This window comes from Columba livia, chromosome 6 (assembly GCF_036013475.1).
Source record: "Columba livia isolate bColLiv1 breed racing homer chromosome 6, bColLiv1.pat.W.v2, whole genome shotgun sequence".
Classification (NCBI taxonomy): domain Eukaryota; kingdom Metazoa; phylum Chordata; class Aves; order Columbiformes; family Columbidae; genus Columba; species Columba livia.
Window position 1 is genome coordinate 36,096,613 of NC_088607.1, and position 17,817 is coordinate 36,114,429.

At 44.9% G+C, this 17,817-nt stretch overlaps 1 protein-coding gene and 1 long non-coding RNA gene across 6 annotated transcripts in view; one reads left to right on the plus strand and one right to left on the minus strand.

Moving 5' to 3' along the window:
- Nucleotides 1-1,763: 1,763 nt before the first annotated feature.
- P4HA1 (prolyl 4-hydroxylase subunit alpha 1) overlaps nucleotides 1,764-17,817 on the minus strand; it is a 32,701-nt gene continuing 16,647 nt past the window's right edge. The window contains exons 8-15 of one of the 5 annotated variants that reach the window (XM_065068101.1): nucleotides 17,301-17,477; nucleotides 15,020-15,090; nucleotides 8,772-8,871; nucleotides 7,330-7,383; nucleotides 5,661-5,726; nucleotides 5,122-5,190; nucleotides 4,396-4,492; nucleotides 1,764-3,775 (exon numbers count right to left, since the gene is read on the minus strand). In XM_065068101.1, the coding sequence (XP_064924173.1) occupies nucleotides 3,705-3,775; nucleotides 4,396-4,492; nucleotides 5,122-5,190; nucleotides 5,661-5,726; nucleotides 7,330-7,383; nucleotides 8,772-8,871; nucleotides 15,020-15,090; nucleotides 17,301-17,477 (705 nt within the window). In that variant the 3' untranslated portion in view covers nucleotides 1,764-3,704. Of the gene's footprint in view, nucleotides 3,776-4,395; nucleotides 4,493-5,121; nucleotides 5,191-5,660; nucleotides 5,727-7,329; nucleotides 7,384-7,446; nucleotides 7,501-8,771; nucleotides 8,872-13,876; nucleotides 13,948-15,019; nucleotides 15,091-17,300; nucleotides 17,478-17,817 lie in introns of all 5 variants that reach the window. The other 4 variants (XM_065068099.1, XM_065068100.1, XM_065068098.1 and 1 more) reach the window with 4 other exon arrangements.
- Nucleotides 8,867-17,467, plus strand: LOC110360726 (uncharacterized). The gene is made up of 2 exons (XR_002416815.2): nucleotides 8,867-16,615; nucleotides 16,907-17,467. It is a non-coding gene; the product is annotated as an uncharacterized LOC110360726 (long non-coding RNA).

A 17,817-nucleotide genomic window follows, 5' to 3' on the forward strand; every position in this document is an offset into this window, starting at 1 on the left:
TGTGTTTTGAGTTTCAAGCCAGAAGCTCGTGCAGTTCCCATGTCACTATTAAACCCCACACCAGCCACTGCCATAAATCAGCACGTTAGGCAGACAAGGGCTGAGCCGCTCTCCTCCCTCCCAGCACGTCAGCTCCTTCTCGCCAGTTTTTGAGCACAACGTGCTTCCAGCCCGGGATCATCTGCCCGCCACTCCGCGGTTCATTAGCATGGTGTGTTTCCAACGGAGATGCCAAGTTTGGGTCTGAGAACGTGTTTAATAGCGATTTGTGGTATGAGCATCTTCTGCACCTGCCCGCCTAGATGATGGAGTGAAACAAATGAGCTTGGTTTCCAGAAAACACATATGGTGATAAAAATCTCAGCCTGAGATCGGATTTACAACAGCCACATAGGAAGAGAGTTTAATGTGGAGGATTTTTCACTGCTAATGGCAGTGGCTTTTATTTTAAGCCCTTTTTTTTGTTTTTACATTAAAACTTTTATTACAAAAGTCCTTCATAGTAAGGTAGTTTCTCAGTTGTCAGTCACTGTGAGCCAGATGGTTGTCAATCACCTTTAATAGAGTCACACAGGAGCCCCGCTCTTGGTGCAAAAGCCCTTTGAGAAATGCAGGCGTGAGGCAGCAAGCAGCAGCTCCCGTGCAATCCCTCAGGGTTAGTGTTGGGTGCACGGACAGGACTGCACAGGAGAAAAGAGGGAATACAGATTGTCTGCAGGTAAAAATACTAAGCTTACCCCTTCTCTTCTAGTAATCTGAACGTTTTGATCCGATGCGCCTCAGCAGACTTGAGCTTTAGTTTTGAGGGATTATTATTTTTTAAACTGAGTGAAATATTCCGCTGTCAAAAGACAAACTGTTTTTCTTCCCCCAAGACTTGCACATCAAGTAGTTCGGTGCTTTACAAAGTCCTGCACTAACCCGTTTTTACTGGCCGAGTGATGCCTCTTAGAGACTGTTGTTAAAATGCTGTTTAACTCTGGGAGGCCTGGCAGTTGAGGGAACTGTTGAGCAACCGTCCCCAACGTCTCCCAAGTTTGTCATTCACCTTTTGCTGTTGGTTGAACAAAACAAAACAACCCTCCATTGCTTAATAGAACTGTGATTTCTCATTGCTGCGACCATTCCTTTCTTCATTTGACATATAAAGACGCTAGTGTTTTCTTCCACTACAGCAGTACCTAAAGCACTCATTAATACTTTTAATTCAGTATTCCAATTTTGCAGTTTTAAGCTTTCAATTATTTTAATGTGTCGTCAGTCCTCTGCTCACTTGAGGGGAAAAAAAGCAGCTTTTCTGCAATAGCACAACCAGATGCTGTTTTCTAAATGTGCTCGTGGCAGCAACACATTGATAAAAAGAATTGCGCTTGTTAACTCTGCAGGATCGGCTTTTCTAAAAGTATTTACAGATGCCCTGGAGCTACTGAGGGAAAATTAATGGCCCAAAGACTCCTGACACCACATTGTTCATCGTGTTCTTGTACTTGCAGGAAGCGGCCGGACGGACCTGCAGCCACAGTTACTTCTGGAGCTTAAGAAAGTAAAACAGATGGGAAAGAGAAAACCATGGCTAGGAATGAACAGCACCGTGTGAAGGGGAGAAAACTCAGGTCAGTAGAAACGCTATGGGGTTTTTTAATTATTACAATTTAGTGATCAAAAATAAGCTCTGATTGCCTTTTCTTTGCCGATTCTGTCTACATCAGATACTGCTCTAGCGTGGCAGCGGTTGTGAATGAATGAGCAGTACAGACAGGAGGTGGAGCTGTTTCTGGCTTTTGTTTTTATTGGTTTCCGTAAGCACTGGCTGGACTGTGTTTCACAAGTGCCAAAAGCACGGGTAAAATGCGAGAAGGTGCAGGGCTCAGGGTAAACAGGTAGGTAGGTCCCATTGCTAACAGGCTCAGTAGAAATTTAACAATGCGTTTTCCAGCAAAGATTTTAAAGTGTCTTCTGAAAGTTTGCAGTTTCTCAACCTATAGTACCTTAAACTGCATTCTCAGTGTTCCAGAGGTATTTCTAACATGTTAAGAGTTGTTTTCTGTTAACCTTTTGGCTCAATTTTCAAGGTTTTATTGAGGCAGAAAATCCAATTAACTACAATTGGAAGTTTTCCCTTGGTAAAGACTTCAGGCCTGACCCCTGAATCAGTAAAACCATCATCATCCAGAAAATCAGACTGGTTTAGGTAGAGTCTGGTGCAGCTCACTCTGATTCTTGTCCTTGCGCTAGTGGAATATTTTAGCCATTTTGCTAAAACTCCTGCTGTTGCAGAGAACCGGCTCAGGAAAGCGAAACCTCCCTGCGGCCTCTCCCCGCCCTGCCGAGCTCTTCTGTGCTGGGGACGAGCAGGACAAAGGTCAACAGCTACAGCAGCCACAGTCGCATCTCCCTCAGAGGCTTCAACTTCATCTCAGCGGGAGGATGATTCGTCACCAACTATGGTCCCTGAAAGTCACCGAGTTCCTCCCATGCAGCACCACTGGCTCTGCGTGGGCGGCGTGAATCAGAACAGCTGGTGGGAAGAGCAGCAGCGAGGTGAGCAGCACCAGAGCCTCGGGACGAGGCCCCTTCCCACCGATTCGAGGGCCAGCGCCAGCTAAGGAGAGGGGAGGCGGCACGAGGCGCAGCCGCGCAAGGTGAGCGACACCAAACCGTCCAGAGCGGGCACCTTCTCTGGCATCCGTGGGTAAAAGCATGTCACCGCTGCGGCCTGCGCTCGGCCTCCGCAGCACGAAAGAACGTTTGCAAAATCAAAAGCATCTAAAAAAGATTGAGGATTATAAATAGGCCATCTGTTTCTCACAAAAACCTTGAGAACTGGGAGGACAAGGGTGGAGAGCGGTCTGTGAGGACTATGTATTACCTCATAACCAATTTGAAATTCCAGTGTCCTAAGGCACAATTACTTTGATTAATGAAGAAGGTAATGTTCCCATCCCCGCTGCCCAAGGAACAGATGGAGGAGTTTGCTACTAAGACAGAATAAAAGCAGCATTTGTTTATGTGGACAAATATTAAAGAACAAAATCTGGTGGGAAGGCGGGCTGGAATTGTTGTGTCTGACACAGCACTGCGGGAGCAGCTCGTCTGTGCGTGTGTAACTGCTGGCTCACGTCTTCGACATTAAGAGCCAAACTGACCACAGAGACTGAGGAGACGACGTTTAAAAATCAGGGCTTTTGTGAAAGTGGAAAAACAGGCTAAAACCACAATAATAACCCGTTCCCCAAAGAAACACAAACCGTACCCACAGTTCTCAACAGCAGTGGCTGGGCACTGGAGAAAAGCAAGGAGTTGAATGTCTGGGAATGGAGGAGCAGGAAGGGGTTTAACTCGGGCGCCCTCCCGTTGAACCACCCGCCCTCGGCGGAGCGAACGCTCTTTCCGTGCCATCAGAGGGGTGATGGTGAAGGGAACACCACACACAACACCACTGTTAGTTGTGGCCCTGATTTGTATTTTGTCCTTTTTGTGTTTCTTTTTTTTTCTGTAACACTCATAGACCTTAATATGTTCTGTTCATAAAACCTTAAGGGGATATTTTAAGGGAACTAAAAGCATGTTTGTTTTGTCCACAGATGAAACACCGGTGTAGCTGAAGGCTGAACCTGTAGTGGAGTGTTAGTCGACTGTAAACTGTAGGAGATGTGTGCATTTTACACAGGCTGGATTCGCAGGAGACCAAGGACGAGTCTGCATCATTCCAACTCTGATAAAGTGCACGGCCTTCGGAATTCCTGTCCCCGCTCGTGGAGCCATTTATTGGATACTGCAAAGACATCAATGTATTGGATCACTGCACCTGGTTAACTCCTGCTTCTGTTTAAGCTAAATCTATGCTACTGGCCACCTTTCAGTTAAGCACAGGATTATCTTCATTTTCTAAAGTATTTTAATACACCCAGACAAATGTGAAGTTGGTCTAATAAATACAAGAGGGGAAAAAAAATTCTAGTAGCTGCCAAAAGACTTAAAGTAGATATAGTATTATATATAGAAAATGCTATTAGATATGGTATTAATGTACTGTATACTTGTGTGCGTATATATATAATGCTACTATATATAATATAGATAACATAGTATATATAGAGAGATATGAAGTATATAAAGGTAGGACCATTTATAGTATTATATATAGAAAATGCTATTAAAGTAGATATAGTATTAATGTATTTTATACTTGTGTGTGTATATATATAATGCTACTCTATACAATATAGGTAACATAGTATACGGAGAGAGATATGAAGTATATAAGGTAGGACCTCATTTCTGGCTGCTTTTTTCCCCACTGTGAAGCACAGGGCATTAAGCCAAGGAAGCCAACCCCAGCAGAGCCCCAGACTCGCGGTGACAGGCAGCGGGGACGACGCGTGGGACACTTACCCCATTTGTTTCCCACTAGCACTGGGCAGGCCGCGTGCCGCGTGCTGTAATCTCCTTCTCCGCTCGGGAAGAGGTTGTACCAGAACACAGCTGTGCCCTGGAAAAGGCGGTGGAAACCCTCAGCGTTGTGCCCGTGCAACAGGTGCTCTCACACACACTTACTGAACAAGGCCAAGGTATGTCTACTTGTATTTCAGATGCTCCTTTTAAACTGACAGGTCTTTCCTGTAGTCTAACATTTGTTTTCCTAAAGAATTCATCTCCTTTGGCTCATTCCGTGTGTATATATTTGTCTGTTATTATTACTTTTTTAATTCTAAGCCAATTTAATTCCACTCCAATGAGCTTTAGAAAGGCCAGGAAAGACAGACCTTATCTGTGACACTTCTGAGGGAAAAACTACAGCAGGAACATACCATTTTGGGGGAGAATTCCCTGCTGACCTCAAGACTAAACCTACTTACAGATTTGAGTATTTTCAAAATGTTTTTTGAAGCATTGTAATGTTCTGCAAAGTGGAAGCATTAGAAGCAGTTACGTCCAAACCGTAACTATGCATTAACACACAGAACATCAAAGGCCCTTGGAATCACCAATACCACTCCAGTGGCTTTGTTTAGTTGTAAGTACCTCTGTGCTCCCATGACCGCTGCTCTCAGCTTCCTCATACAAACTCATTTTAAAGCTTCTTTGTAAATGTTTAGACTGGATAAAAACCCTGCTCACCTTTCTAGGCCAAACACTGGCTCCTACTTCAGGAAAGACAGTAGCTCCCCCTGCTGACACATCGCTCATCTGGAAAGGTGGGGAAAGGCACAGGTAAGCTGCAAGCGTCACATTTTATTAAAATAGAATTAGGTTATTTAACAACTTCCCTTCTACCTTCCAATTCATAAGCAAAGGCTGCAGGATTAACAGCCTTCAAGGAAAACCCTCCCGTGGTGTTCAAAGTGCCACAGCTGGCCCTGTCCCTGAGTGTTACATGCAATGAGCACGCTAGGAAGTCTCACACAATATAAAAATGAATAGACAGGCAAATAATTTAAGCTGATGATACCTCTGAGGAACAAATCCTCTTTAAGAACACATGAAGAACCATTACTTTACAGGTAAGAAGAGACCCGGTATGTGTTATTGCTAAGTTAGCGATGCCTTCATTTGCAAGTCACTTCAGTGAAAAAAATGTAGTGAAAACATTCAACGGAATAGAATCTGCAGCAATAGATATTTTTGGCACTAGCACATGACAGAAATATATCACTTACATAAAACAACCAAGTAGCAATTCTGTTGCCTGTTCCCAATTCCTTAAAAGCATCTGGCTCATCTTTCTGTGAATAAAAGCGAGCAGATTTAATAAGCATTTAATTTTGATGATTGAGAGGAGCCAATGACATACAGCTGCAGAGCCAGCAGCAAACTCATGCAGGAAAATTAATTCAGTCCCTCTATTTGGAAGGAGGGGAAAATGCAATGAGTGTATCTATTAATTTAAATAAACCAGGCATTTTAAAATTCTCTAGGACAGGGAAGGCATAAGCCCAAGTGACTAATGGGTAAGAACAACTGTACTGTCTGAAAATGAGTATATAAATCCACTTCACAGCCACAGACTTAATTATATTGAATTACTCTCCCTTAGCCCCTCTTGTCCTCGGCCAAGAGGAGGAACAGCAGGGGCAGCTCCTCAGCCCCAGGCTCTGAGCAGGAAGGTTGGTCCCTGCTCCTCTGCTCCCTTGTGTTGCTCTTTCCTTGCGGCGGGAAGGAGCTCGTCCCGGGGCAACCAACCAGCCCCAAGCCCAGCGAGGCAACCAACGGGCTTTCATCACTTGGCTTACAAGAAGAAAACCCCATTTTGCTGGGTTATGAGATCAACTTTTATCACAGCTCACAGTGTGTGACCCCGATCTGCCTGCGCTCAATCAGCAATCATTGCTCCAGAAATTAACCCGTGCATTTCCAAACAAAAACCGATAATCATTGACAATGCTTTCGAGCAGAGATTCTGATTAATAGTTGGTGGCTTGGATTTACAGTGTAAGGTTAATCTGAAGGTGTTAAATCACACAAGGACGCCCAATAAATAACCAACTGAATTCAGTAGCATTATTTCCAGCAGTCTGCAATTTAAACTGGAATAGAAATAAGTTGGGAATTTAAATCAAATTAAAGAAAAAAACAGGGTGGTTAGACGAAAGGACCTTGGTAGGCGCTCTCCAGTTTGGGGCCTGCACTGGCAATTAGCGTGTAAACTACAGTAACAGAGCACTTAGATCTTCAAAACGTCTTCACCAGCACACAAGACACCTGTGTCTGGGCTCTGGGGACCAAAGTTCTCTCTGTGCATCGCAGGCCTACACAGTACGCTGCCCTGCGACTTTCCTACGCTGCCTTTCTCACAGAAGAGGGCATTAAGCTCTCACCGTGCAGCTGTGTTTGTCTTATTGAGCCACGTTCTGCGCTGCAGACACGGCTGTGGGACCTGCAGTGCAGGGATGCGCGGCAGCTGATGCCACCGTCACCTTCTGCACACACCAGGAGAACAAGATATACACATGTTTATTCAGTTCAGCTGTCTGTCCTTCAGTGATTTGAAACAAAAACGGCTCTACATGGCCAGCGCCCTGGCCAGCTAGAGAATTTCTAAAGATTTCCTCAGATTCACAATCAAGTTAATGCACTTTTGCTCTGTTAAGAATGATCAGTCATATCCTTTGAATAACTCTTTTTAAATTCTGTTTTTGAAGAAAAGCCTTGTAGTGCCTAAAACATTGATCAGTTCAGCTGGTGGTTTAGAGGGCTTTCTCCACTACCAGGGATTAGAGAAGTTGAAGAGCTACAAAATGTAATACACGTTAAAGAATAAAAACTGTGCCACAGCCAAGAGGCCCAGGCTTCACCAGGTGACTATCTCTCCTCCATCTCTTTACTTGCCCGTGCAAAGTCAAAGTGGGGTTCATACTGTCCTCCCACTCCATAATTTGCCACCTGAAAAAGAGAAACATAGTGCTTGTGAAGAAGAAAGAGGTGGAGAGAGAAAACAGGACTTACCCTTCCAAAATCAAAATGAGGCTCATACTGGCCTCCTACTCCGTAGTTGGCTACCTACAGTGAAAGGAGAAGCACAACATCTAGTAAAGCAGTATTTTGTCCAGACAAGAATTTGACCATCATCTACAACCTATCGACAGATGAAGTTTAAAAACCAAGCTACAGGAAATTACAAGTCTCTGCCTGCTAAACCGCACTGAATGCAGCAAAGTCCTACCAGGTTTATTCACAGGTCGCTCTGATTTCGCCCAGACTCATCAGCGTAGAGCCAGAACGTGCCTCCACAATTCTCGACTGGACACCAGCCCCCAGGAAAGCCACAGCTGAACCTTCCTTTCCCCAAGGAAAGCTCCTGGAAAGCTCCTCTGTCTGCCCCCGGCTGAACAGGTAACAACATTCCCCCATTTCTGAGTGCCCGCTGCTGTCTGATCTAACGACCTTTGGGTCACAGACCCTGAGCACGACACTTGTGAAACTCCTGAGGAGTCCCAAGAGGTTTGGCTGTAAGAGCAGCAGCGCATCTGAGACTGGCACTGGGTACGCTGCACCAGGAATCTGCTGCTTCCCCTGGGGAGAAAAACACTTTCCCTCTATAGAAGCCTTACAGGCTATATTCTCTTCAAAATAGGTCATGGCGTTTTAATATCATTCAAGTTTAAATCACTTTTTGATCTCTGTGTCAATAAAGAGGATCTACTGCCCTTTCTGCTGATTGATTTTTCTTCATCTCTTCTGTGTAATCATAACCTCAATTTTCAAGCAGATGCCTGGGCTTTTATCACCAGGAGAAGCACAACCTCGCTCAGGAACACTTTGCAAGGTGTCCTGCTTTCCAGGTATTAACACTTTCTCAGAATCAGTGACATAGCTGTTCATTTAAAAGCCTCAAGCAAATGAATAAAAGTCCTTCTAAAATAAAATCAACTTGATGCAGGTAGTCAGCCCTTCCCGCACTGCGGCGACACCGGACACACCGACGGCCAATCCAGACCGCCCTTAAGTATCAGTCAAGCAAAACTTTCGCAGCAGCGAATGTTCACCCTGCAGCAATGAATCCAAGTTCTATTAGTACAAATAAAAAGGATTCAAGGCATCTACTTCAACAACCAGCAGGAATTTCAGTTATTTCTCTGCAAAGACAACTTGGTTTTTTCCTCCCTCTTAAAAACCACACTCATTCTCCTAATAGTCTGAAGTAAAACCGGCCATCAAATTAGTTGCCCCCGGGCTGAATGAGCTTTTGTGGCCACCTCAAAGCCAGCAGCCGGTGAGCACGGTGCTGCACACGAGGCCAGAGCCACCACCAGAGCTGTGCTGACAGTTACCTGGAGTTCCTCTGCGGTGGAGACATCGAGTCCCGTTAGGTCCTGTATCCTCGTGTTAATGCGAGACACCACAGGGCTTTCGTATCCAGACAGCCAAGCACTAAGTGGAAAACAAATATATTAATCAAAGGCGGCAGTGAGCTAGCCGTACAAATGCAACATTTGGAATTGCTTCCAATGTGAGATGACTTTTTTTGCCGTACTTTTCAAGAATTTGGTAGGACGATCAGAAGTATTTCCAGGACACTACAAAGGCCTGCATTTAATAAGCCTGTTCTCTAGAAAGGACACTTAGGGAGCTCTCAAACTAAGGGCCCTCATTCCCATAACTGACCTACCACGAGACTGAAGAAAAACGTTCTGAAGAGTGAAATGTGCTTCAAGCTATCTTCTAGAACAGGCACAAACCAATTCTGCTCTTACCAGTCCAAAAAGCTAATTTAGACCCTGCATTTGATGCATTTTGAAGCAACACTTGGGAAAGGAACAGGTGAGTTCCTTCATTTGGTGTCCATGGAGTTTGTGTGATGGTAACTCAGCTCGTCTGTGTCACGCACTGACGGGCGAGCGGGCTGGATCTGTCCTTTCCCCTTCCTTACCTGTGCCATGGTACCAAAAAATCATTCCGAAAACAGTTCAGCAACGCATAAAACTCTTTAGCAATCTTCCCCTGTTGAGCAATTTCTACCAAAACAGCCTATTACAAAACCAAATGTGGTATTTAGCAGATGTTTCAGGTACAGAAAGATACTTGAGGAAAGGTTAAAAAAAATAACCAAACAAAAAGAAAAACAAAACACCCCACAACCAACCTGGTTTTTTTAAATATAAATGTCAAAGCCAAGCTCACAGCTGCAAAGACATTTTAAACGTCTGTCAATCCGGACTTCTTGGCTAGAAGCGTTGCATTTGAAGTAACTGGCAAGCTGGCTGGCAGAGGAAGGTGTGCGCAGGTGGAGCAGGAGCTGCTCGTGCAGCGCGCTCTGCTCTGCTCTGCGCGGCTCCTTCTCGCAGTCGGAAGCCCCGTGCGGCTCCGGGCAGGCGGTGCCGCCGGGAGCAGCCGCAGCCCCGCTGTTTGCGGAGAAGGGGACGCTTACAAACACACCTCCTTTTGTACGGGCAAGCAAACACGCGTTTTTCACCTCTTTACAGGATAAACATTTTGTTATTTTGAAAAAAAATATCCATTTCATCTACTCACTGACTTTTTTTGCCTTTTTTTCTTTCTTTTTAACCACTCATCCGCTCACCTAATGCTCATCTGCTCACCTTCATCTCCCCCGCTCCTCTTCCCTCTCTTGACACACTCAGCACCTGCCTGGGCCTCTTCTCTGTTTACCTTGGCATTCCCCTACTAGTGGTGAATATGGATGCGAATATTGATGATTTTTCCCCTTTTTTGCAGGAAAACGGACACAGCCAGTTCTACTTTCGTTTCCCGGCCTCTGGGCTCATCAGTGATTCCTGCTGCTCTTATATGACTGTTGGACAAAATGCCCAGAGTCTCGCTGGCAAGTACATAATCTCGCTACTCAAATGAACTTTCACATCTATTCTAAATTAAGGCTGTTTTCTTTCCTATAAAAACTGTATTACAAACAAATAGAAAAACACAAACACCACCACAACACCCCCACACAAACAAAAAAACACCCCAAAACACTTAGCGTGGGAGGAACAGTAGCATGGCACATGACACAAGGCACTGACACAGGTTACAGAATCTCTATGAGCATTTTTGGTTTTAAATGACAAATGAGCTATAGATAAAAGAAACGGGATTTCTCAAGACAGACTTGCACGAACACATACACAGATTTACCCACTTCTCAACGCTGTTAGTATAAGGAAGTGTTACAATGCAACCTGCTTTGATTTAAAGTGGTAGGAGACTACTTATATGAAGCATTTTGCCCTTTCCCCCCCCCAAAAAAGCAGCTCTGCAGCCACATGCTCCACAGCCATGTTGAACAGGTAACGCTCCCAAGCAATCCAAACCCTTTCGCAAAGTATTAGATGCTTTTTAAAAATAAACAAAGTCTATAAAAGGTGGAGGAACTGAAACCATGTTTCAAGTGTCAGTGCTGAGCAAAACTGAGGGGGAAGCCTGTAGTTCTGACTGGTTCTGTGTGAAGAGTTAAGCGGGGTTTAAGATTTAACCCTGTCGCATCACACAATCTGTGGGGGCAGAGGGCTCGGGAGGGCCCGCAGAACCCTGCGCTGGGTGCCCGGCGTCTCTGTCTATCAAAAATAAACCCCAAAACACACCCAAATCTCCCTCACCAGTGGCATATATATTATGCAGAATTAATAACAGCCTTAAACTGCACTCAGCAAACCTTTTCCTTCCAAGTCCAAGGCTCAGCACACAATGCACACATGGTTCTACTCTTCGCTAGACTTTTGTTCAATTTGTTAAATTAAGTCGCTCACCCGACAAGTTAACTGGCGTGCAAAGCATTCTGGATTTGATCGTTCCAGAAGCCAAGATTCCCAGACTACAAAGCAAAGCATTTTGGTGTCCCACGTGGCTTTGTAAAGACACCCATGCACTAAGCTGGTATGTTACAGCAACTGAAAGGATTTCATTAGTGCTGAATTCCTGTAGGGGGATTTCTTCTTCTTCCCCACACCAGGATCTGGCTTTTAATCAACTTTTATATTCATTACAAACAGCTAGCAGTAATTACATTTACTTCTCCCCTTTATGATACTATCAGGTATCCTATTAAGAGATATTTTTTTTAGCATAAAATTTATATGCAGAAACAATTTTAGATTAAGAGGTATCAGGAAAAAAAACAGACAACTGTCCAGATTTACACGGGCTCATGTGCCCAAAAGTTGGTCTGATACCACGTCCTTAGTCACAGCTACACCAGCACCACAGCATTTCAATGCTGCTTTTATAACGGTCACACACAATACCGTCACTTCTGTTTAAAAACTTTCTAAAACGTACTTAGTACGTAAAAACTATTCGCAGAGATGCAACAAAATCCCAGACTGGTATTTCTGAAGTGGAAAGTTTAACATCAAGCTACAAGCTTTGCCTGGCGGCTGGGAGGGCAGAGCCAAACAAGCTGCTTTCAGAGCGGAGGCAGAGCGGCTGGGCCGGGTGCGCGCTGGCACGGCGCCCCCTCCGCCTGCCACGTACCGCACGGCCAGCAGTAGCCCTCTCAGCGAGAGGAACGCGGTAACTGAGAAGCGCGTTTGCTAGGAAAGAATGTTTGAAAGGGGAGAGCAGTCAGCTGGTAAAGAACTAAAGCGAGCATTTTTTTGGTTTTCAGGAGTAATGACTCATCTGGAATCCAAAGCAGCTCAAGCAGCTCTAAGGAAAAGATCTTTCCAGCAAGAGAAGTTCGGTGATCCAGCATTAATAACGTGATCCTTCTAAAGCAGTCTGGCTTGGGGGCTTTGGGGGAGGCTCTTACCTCCTACTATAGTTTTAGATGTCAAATTCTCTTTTAAAGTATATACGTCCTCACTAACCTGCACATGGAGGAATGCAAAGGCAAGGGGAAACACGAGAAGGGAAGTCTTCCTCCACCCTCAAGTCTGTTCCCAGCCTCCAAAAATCATCTTTGCAACGTGCATTTATCTGTTGGTTTCTTTGCAATTCCAATTCCAGTCATGAGATAAGGAATTAAAAAAACTCAGCTCAGTAAAACGTGATTTCATTCTGTGAGTTCCTTAGATACGCTGGAAGTCCGTCCCAGGGTGCCACCTTCTTGAGCGCCAAACCTAAACCAGCGCACGGCTCATTCCAGATTAAAACCCAAGGAGAAGTATTTAGTCGTGTCACAAAGGTGATGGCAAACAGGGCCTGGCCGCATACGCTCACAGGGGAATCGGTTTCTAACGATGGGTGTTGTCTAGTGATGTTTTTCCTGACTGTGACACCTGCAAGAGTCTCAAGACATAACACTTCCCACTCACGGAAAATCAAAACTCTAAAGAAATTTAAGTCCTTTTACTAAGGATCAGCTGTTTGAATAGGGGCCAATTATGCATCTTTATTTCAATTAGTGATCTGGTTACGTTCTCCAATTCCTATTATTAGGCCATCAAGTTTGACAGAAACTATGAGGCTGTGTTCAAATGGATTAACGAGTCCCTTCAGTTAATGCCCCAAATGGGTCTGTGTCACAGAGGACAAACCCTGAGACTCAGCAAACACTTTCTTTAAAACACCCAGTCACCGATAACCGAGAGAAGACATGGACCGCCTTTGAAATTAAAATCAAAACCTACAAGTTAGATGCAACACGTGTCAAATAGGAAGACGTATGTTGCTGAAGTACTTCTGGGGGGGCCTCTGGAGGGGGGTTAAGGCACAAACGTGTAGGCGCTCCCGGGACAATTCCAAAGTAGCGCTCTGACGGTGCCGCTGAAGGTGCGAGGCAGTTCTCAATGCACAAAAATAAATGTTTGCTATTTGGCACTACTTGTAGAGAACATGGCTTTAAGGACCAGACTTCAGCTACAATGGTTTTCTAGTTTCCATTAGTTATAAAATAATTCTTGAATCAATCGACTTCTTGCGATCCAGCATTTGAAGCACTTTTATCTTTTTAAAGAAATTCATAGCTAAATAAATGGCTACTAGCCATTCTAATTTCAGGGTTAATTTCTTCAAAGAAGCTGAAAGAACACTAGTTTTCTATTAAAGCAGCACTTACTTTCAATCATTTAAACAAGGGAACTCTTAATAATTATCAGTTAGCTTTAATTTGCACTACACACACGAATGGCAGCAGCCCATCGGTTTTAAGCACAAGCACCGACACTGAAGCTCAGCTGCAGAGCCCCACACAGGACCCACGGTTTAGTACGTTAGTCACACCACACAAGCCATGCCAAGCAGAACGACCGTCCATCGTGGCCACCCCTAACATCTACAGCTATATTCTATTCCAGCAGGACGCTCGCTTTGTTAGACGCCAGCCCCATTTGCTTTAGGCCATTCTCTTTCTTCTAAAGCCAGACTAAGAACAGAAGAGTTACGCAAAACCCCTTCTTTGCCCCAGGTTTAGAGATGCAGCGGTGCAGCCCCAGGGCAGATTTCCTCAGCCTGGGTGTCCCTTTGGCAGACGTCCCCTTACCTCTTAGAGACTCTGTAATGTGCTGTGGTCAGTTTCCCAGTCTCAGGGTCATGAACAGTAGCACGGCTCAGCTACAAAAAGAGAAAGGACAAGGCTTACCCACCTCGTAGGCCGCTTTTGCGCCAAGCCACAGGTGTTTGAAAGGGTTCCGATTGGTCTGGATGGTATGCAATGCTCTTCAATTAGCAATATTAGAAGGGCAACAGAAGCTGTAGCTGCCACGTCCAAATCAAAACAAATTGGTTGGAAAAATTTGGTTGGATTGTCCTTTCACTTTTTTCCTCCTTTTTCTCTTTTTTTTTTTTTTTGTTTTGTTTTAAATTAGAGACTTCCTGCAAATAATTTACGATGCTGAGTTTCACAGACAATTCCTCTTCACCCAGAAGTTTAACTCCTCTCAGAACTTTGGCTTAGCACGTGTGGAAGGCGCAGCCCGTCTTTAACCAGCGCCACTACCAGCGGGGGGGCGGGCGGGGGGCTGCGTTTAGAGGCAGCCAATTTTGGAAAACATCGGCTAAATTCAAGACTCGCAGGACTTCAAGCTGGAAAGAACCAGGAGGCAGCGAAAATGAGCTTGTGTTCTACCAGATTTGCGTCAGCAGAAGAGCCCAGACGGGAGAAGGGGATTATCTCAGCCAATTAAATGCTGCGTGACTAACGAAGGCGTGTTTTGCACACCACTCCGGCTGACACGCACGGTAACGACTTAAAGCTTCTCTTACACATGTCAAGGCGCTTCAACTGCTCTGCTACATTTTACAAGGAAAGGGAGGACAATTTTTGGTTGGTGAGAAAAGCACGGGAAAGGGAATATTTTAAATCTCGATTCTACTGAAGGTTTTCTAGCATCGTGTATTTTTTACACCACACGTAGAGACTTGCTGCTTGTACAGATATTCAGTTGGAGAACACACACTGAGAATGCGACCAAAAAACAAGAAAACAAAATACGCCCCCAGAACTTCTCGCTGAAGGAAACGACTGAGAAACTCAGCAGTAACAGCCTGTTACAGATCTGCATGTAATAAAGCGGTGGACTACACAGCCAAAGTTGTCTTTTTGGACCACCTCTTTTTTTCCCGTAATGAGCGGAACGTACACGCTCATTACAGGCCCAAAACATCTGGCATAGAGCTCTCTTACCTTTTGCTAATTCTGTAATGTGCCGTCTCCAAGGCTCCCGTTATGGGGTTTGAAATGGTGGCTCGCCTCAGCTGTGAAGCGAACCATCAGAATAGTTGCATTACAAAGCACATCTCGCATCACAGCAATCCGACCATTCAGAAGCCTAAGGGGAAATGTCACGCAAGCCGCCACGCAAGCCACCCGGTCACCTTTTGCGGTGGATTTTCCTTTACGGAGGGGCTGGAAATTCATAAAGCAGTGATGGGGAAGGAGAGGGTCTCCAAATTTACTCAAAGAGGTTTTTTAGGGATTTTTGATTTATGTTTTTAAAGAGAGCATTAGAGAAGATCAAGTTTTGCAGGAAGTAATGTTGCCATTTCTGTAGCGAAGAAGAACAGTCATCTGAATAAACTAGCAGCTTTGACTTCCTTCATATTGCGACAACTGCTGGAAGCGGTACAATGTTGTGGCACGTGCACAACTGGTCCTTTGTTAGCACTCTGTCCTGCACGTGTAAGAGGAGTTTTGCAGTTAAACTGAAACCAGGCAGCTCTGTGATCTTGTATAAGCGAAACAAGAGTGAAACCCTACCTTTCTGATCCTTTCTATAACCAAAAGCAGCATGGACTCCTTTAGCACTGACTGCCAACACAAACTAATTGCTTAGTCCACGGGTGCGTTCACACTGTACTCCTAAGTTACACAGAGAAAGAACTCTTGGTTCAAGGCCTTCCTTTCCCTCTGCTGCGCTCCGTTTACTTGACGCCATCCCCTCTACGTTAACACTCTGATTCAGAACCTTCCATGTGCCTTTTAACTTGGTTCACATACTGTCAGACACCCCGTCATTCATAACTGGGAGAGGCTGAGTTGCAGAGCCCGAATTTTGGAAGAGGCACAAATGCTAAACGAAGTCCCAGACAATTAGAAAAAGTGTTTTTCTGTTGTTAAAATAAACTAAGTAAATCAAAGCCTCTCCATTTCTACTAACAAGAAACAGATACTGGAGCTCTTAACATGCTGCTTCTCCTCTCTCGTCCCACGCGGACGCATGTAAGAATCAAGGCACAAAGCAGGATTCCAGTGAGAGTCCCAAAGCTGAATAATAAGGATTGATCCTGCCAGCACAGCAGAAGGCTGGGCACAAACCAGACAGCGCCCTTTTCCAAGGCGGCGATGGGAACATCTCGAACATCAGGAAGAAGGAGATGACCTCTCAGTGGGAAAAATCCATAAATCTCTTGCTACGCTCATCACTGAGCCCTGCAAGGCCTCAGCCACCGGAGATACGTGGAACGCTAATGACACAGAGATGGTTCCACGGTAATGAACTATGAAACTCCGAGTCTTAAACACAAGCCAATGTTTTACAATAAACCAATGATCTCAGCAAGTCGAGAAGTTATAAACACCACGTTCACAGGTTTTTCTTTTCAGCGCTGAGACTTATTTCTACTCCATAAAGAAGTGATTCAGTCATACTCCACAGATGTAATGCCAGAGCTTTTGCAGCAGCAAAGGGGCTTAATTATCCACAACCAACCAACGAGGGCTCAGATTTTCAGACCTGCAGTAAGGCTGCCTGACAGGAGAGCAGGAAGAGATGTTTTACAGGTAAGAGAACTGCTTGTACTTGCTAACAGTTCAGAATGTTACCTCAAAAATACAACACATCAGCCTTTAGGGAGCTTTAAAATCACCTTCAGGCTACCTAATACTCAGTGCCATGGCCATGGACAGCCTCGTCCTCCATGTGCGCATGTACGACCCACCGCTGCTTTATTTGCTGCAGACCAAGCTCACAGTTTGTCCCTTACTTAATGCATTTATCCCCCTATCTCCATTTGCTCAGACAAAAAGCTGTTTAGACTACAAGCAAATAAAGTACTGCTCTTTCATCTGCAGGTAACTTCAAAGCCTGGGAGACAGAAGTCAGTTTTATACTTAGCGGAGAAAGCAACCATTCATTCTTGTCTATACAATAATTCCAGGACCAGAGGAATGGCTGGCACTCCTCTCCATGTCACAACTTGGCAAATACAGACTTAAACTAGAAAACCAAACAAAAACCAGATGACAGAGGAGTCTGACAGTCCTGCGCCGCTCCTGCCTGGCTCTCTAATTACACACCATTTCCAGCTTCCCCGCTGTCTCCTTCGAAGAGTGCATCACCAAGAGCTACAAGGTGAGAAAAGCGTCGTGAGCGCACTGCACGCACTTCTGCACTCACGAGGAGACAGAATCACACACGTTCACACAGAAAACTACACACGGAACTTAAGAAGCGTAAGGCATTTACCCTTGGCTTTGCCAGCTCTTTCACAGTTTCGATCTCTTCATCGGAGATGATGTCAAGGAAGCGAACAATTCGAGGTTTGTCCCACTCATCTTCCTGTTTGACAGGGCCCAGGATGTATCTCGGATTCCTGTTTCCGTCGTAGTAGCGGCAGAAGAGTCTTTTTTGTCTCCGAGGAGTCTGGAAGCAAGGTGGAGCAAGAGATAATCAGATCATTTCTACATGGCGTTAGTATCTCTAAAGAAACAGATGTCCTGAGAACATTAATGTTACTCTGCAGCACTGCAACAAGTAGCACTTTGCGCAGTCCTATTACAATAAAAATAACTTCTTCACATAAAGAAACAGAGTCACTTCATTGTGTGTAAATCTAGACTTTCAGCATCCTTATTCAATAACTACAATTACGTAGCGCGTCCAAGTCAGCCAGCAGTGCCTGCGGCAGCATTACTCTTGTCTGCTGGACAGAACGAAACAGGGAGGAAATCCAACACACTAATCCTCAGTTCCACACACAGCC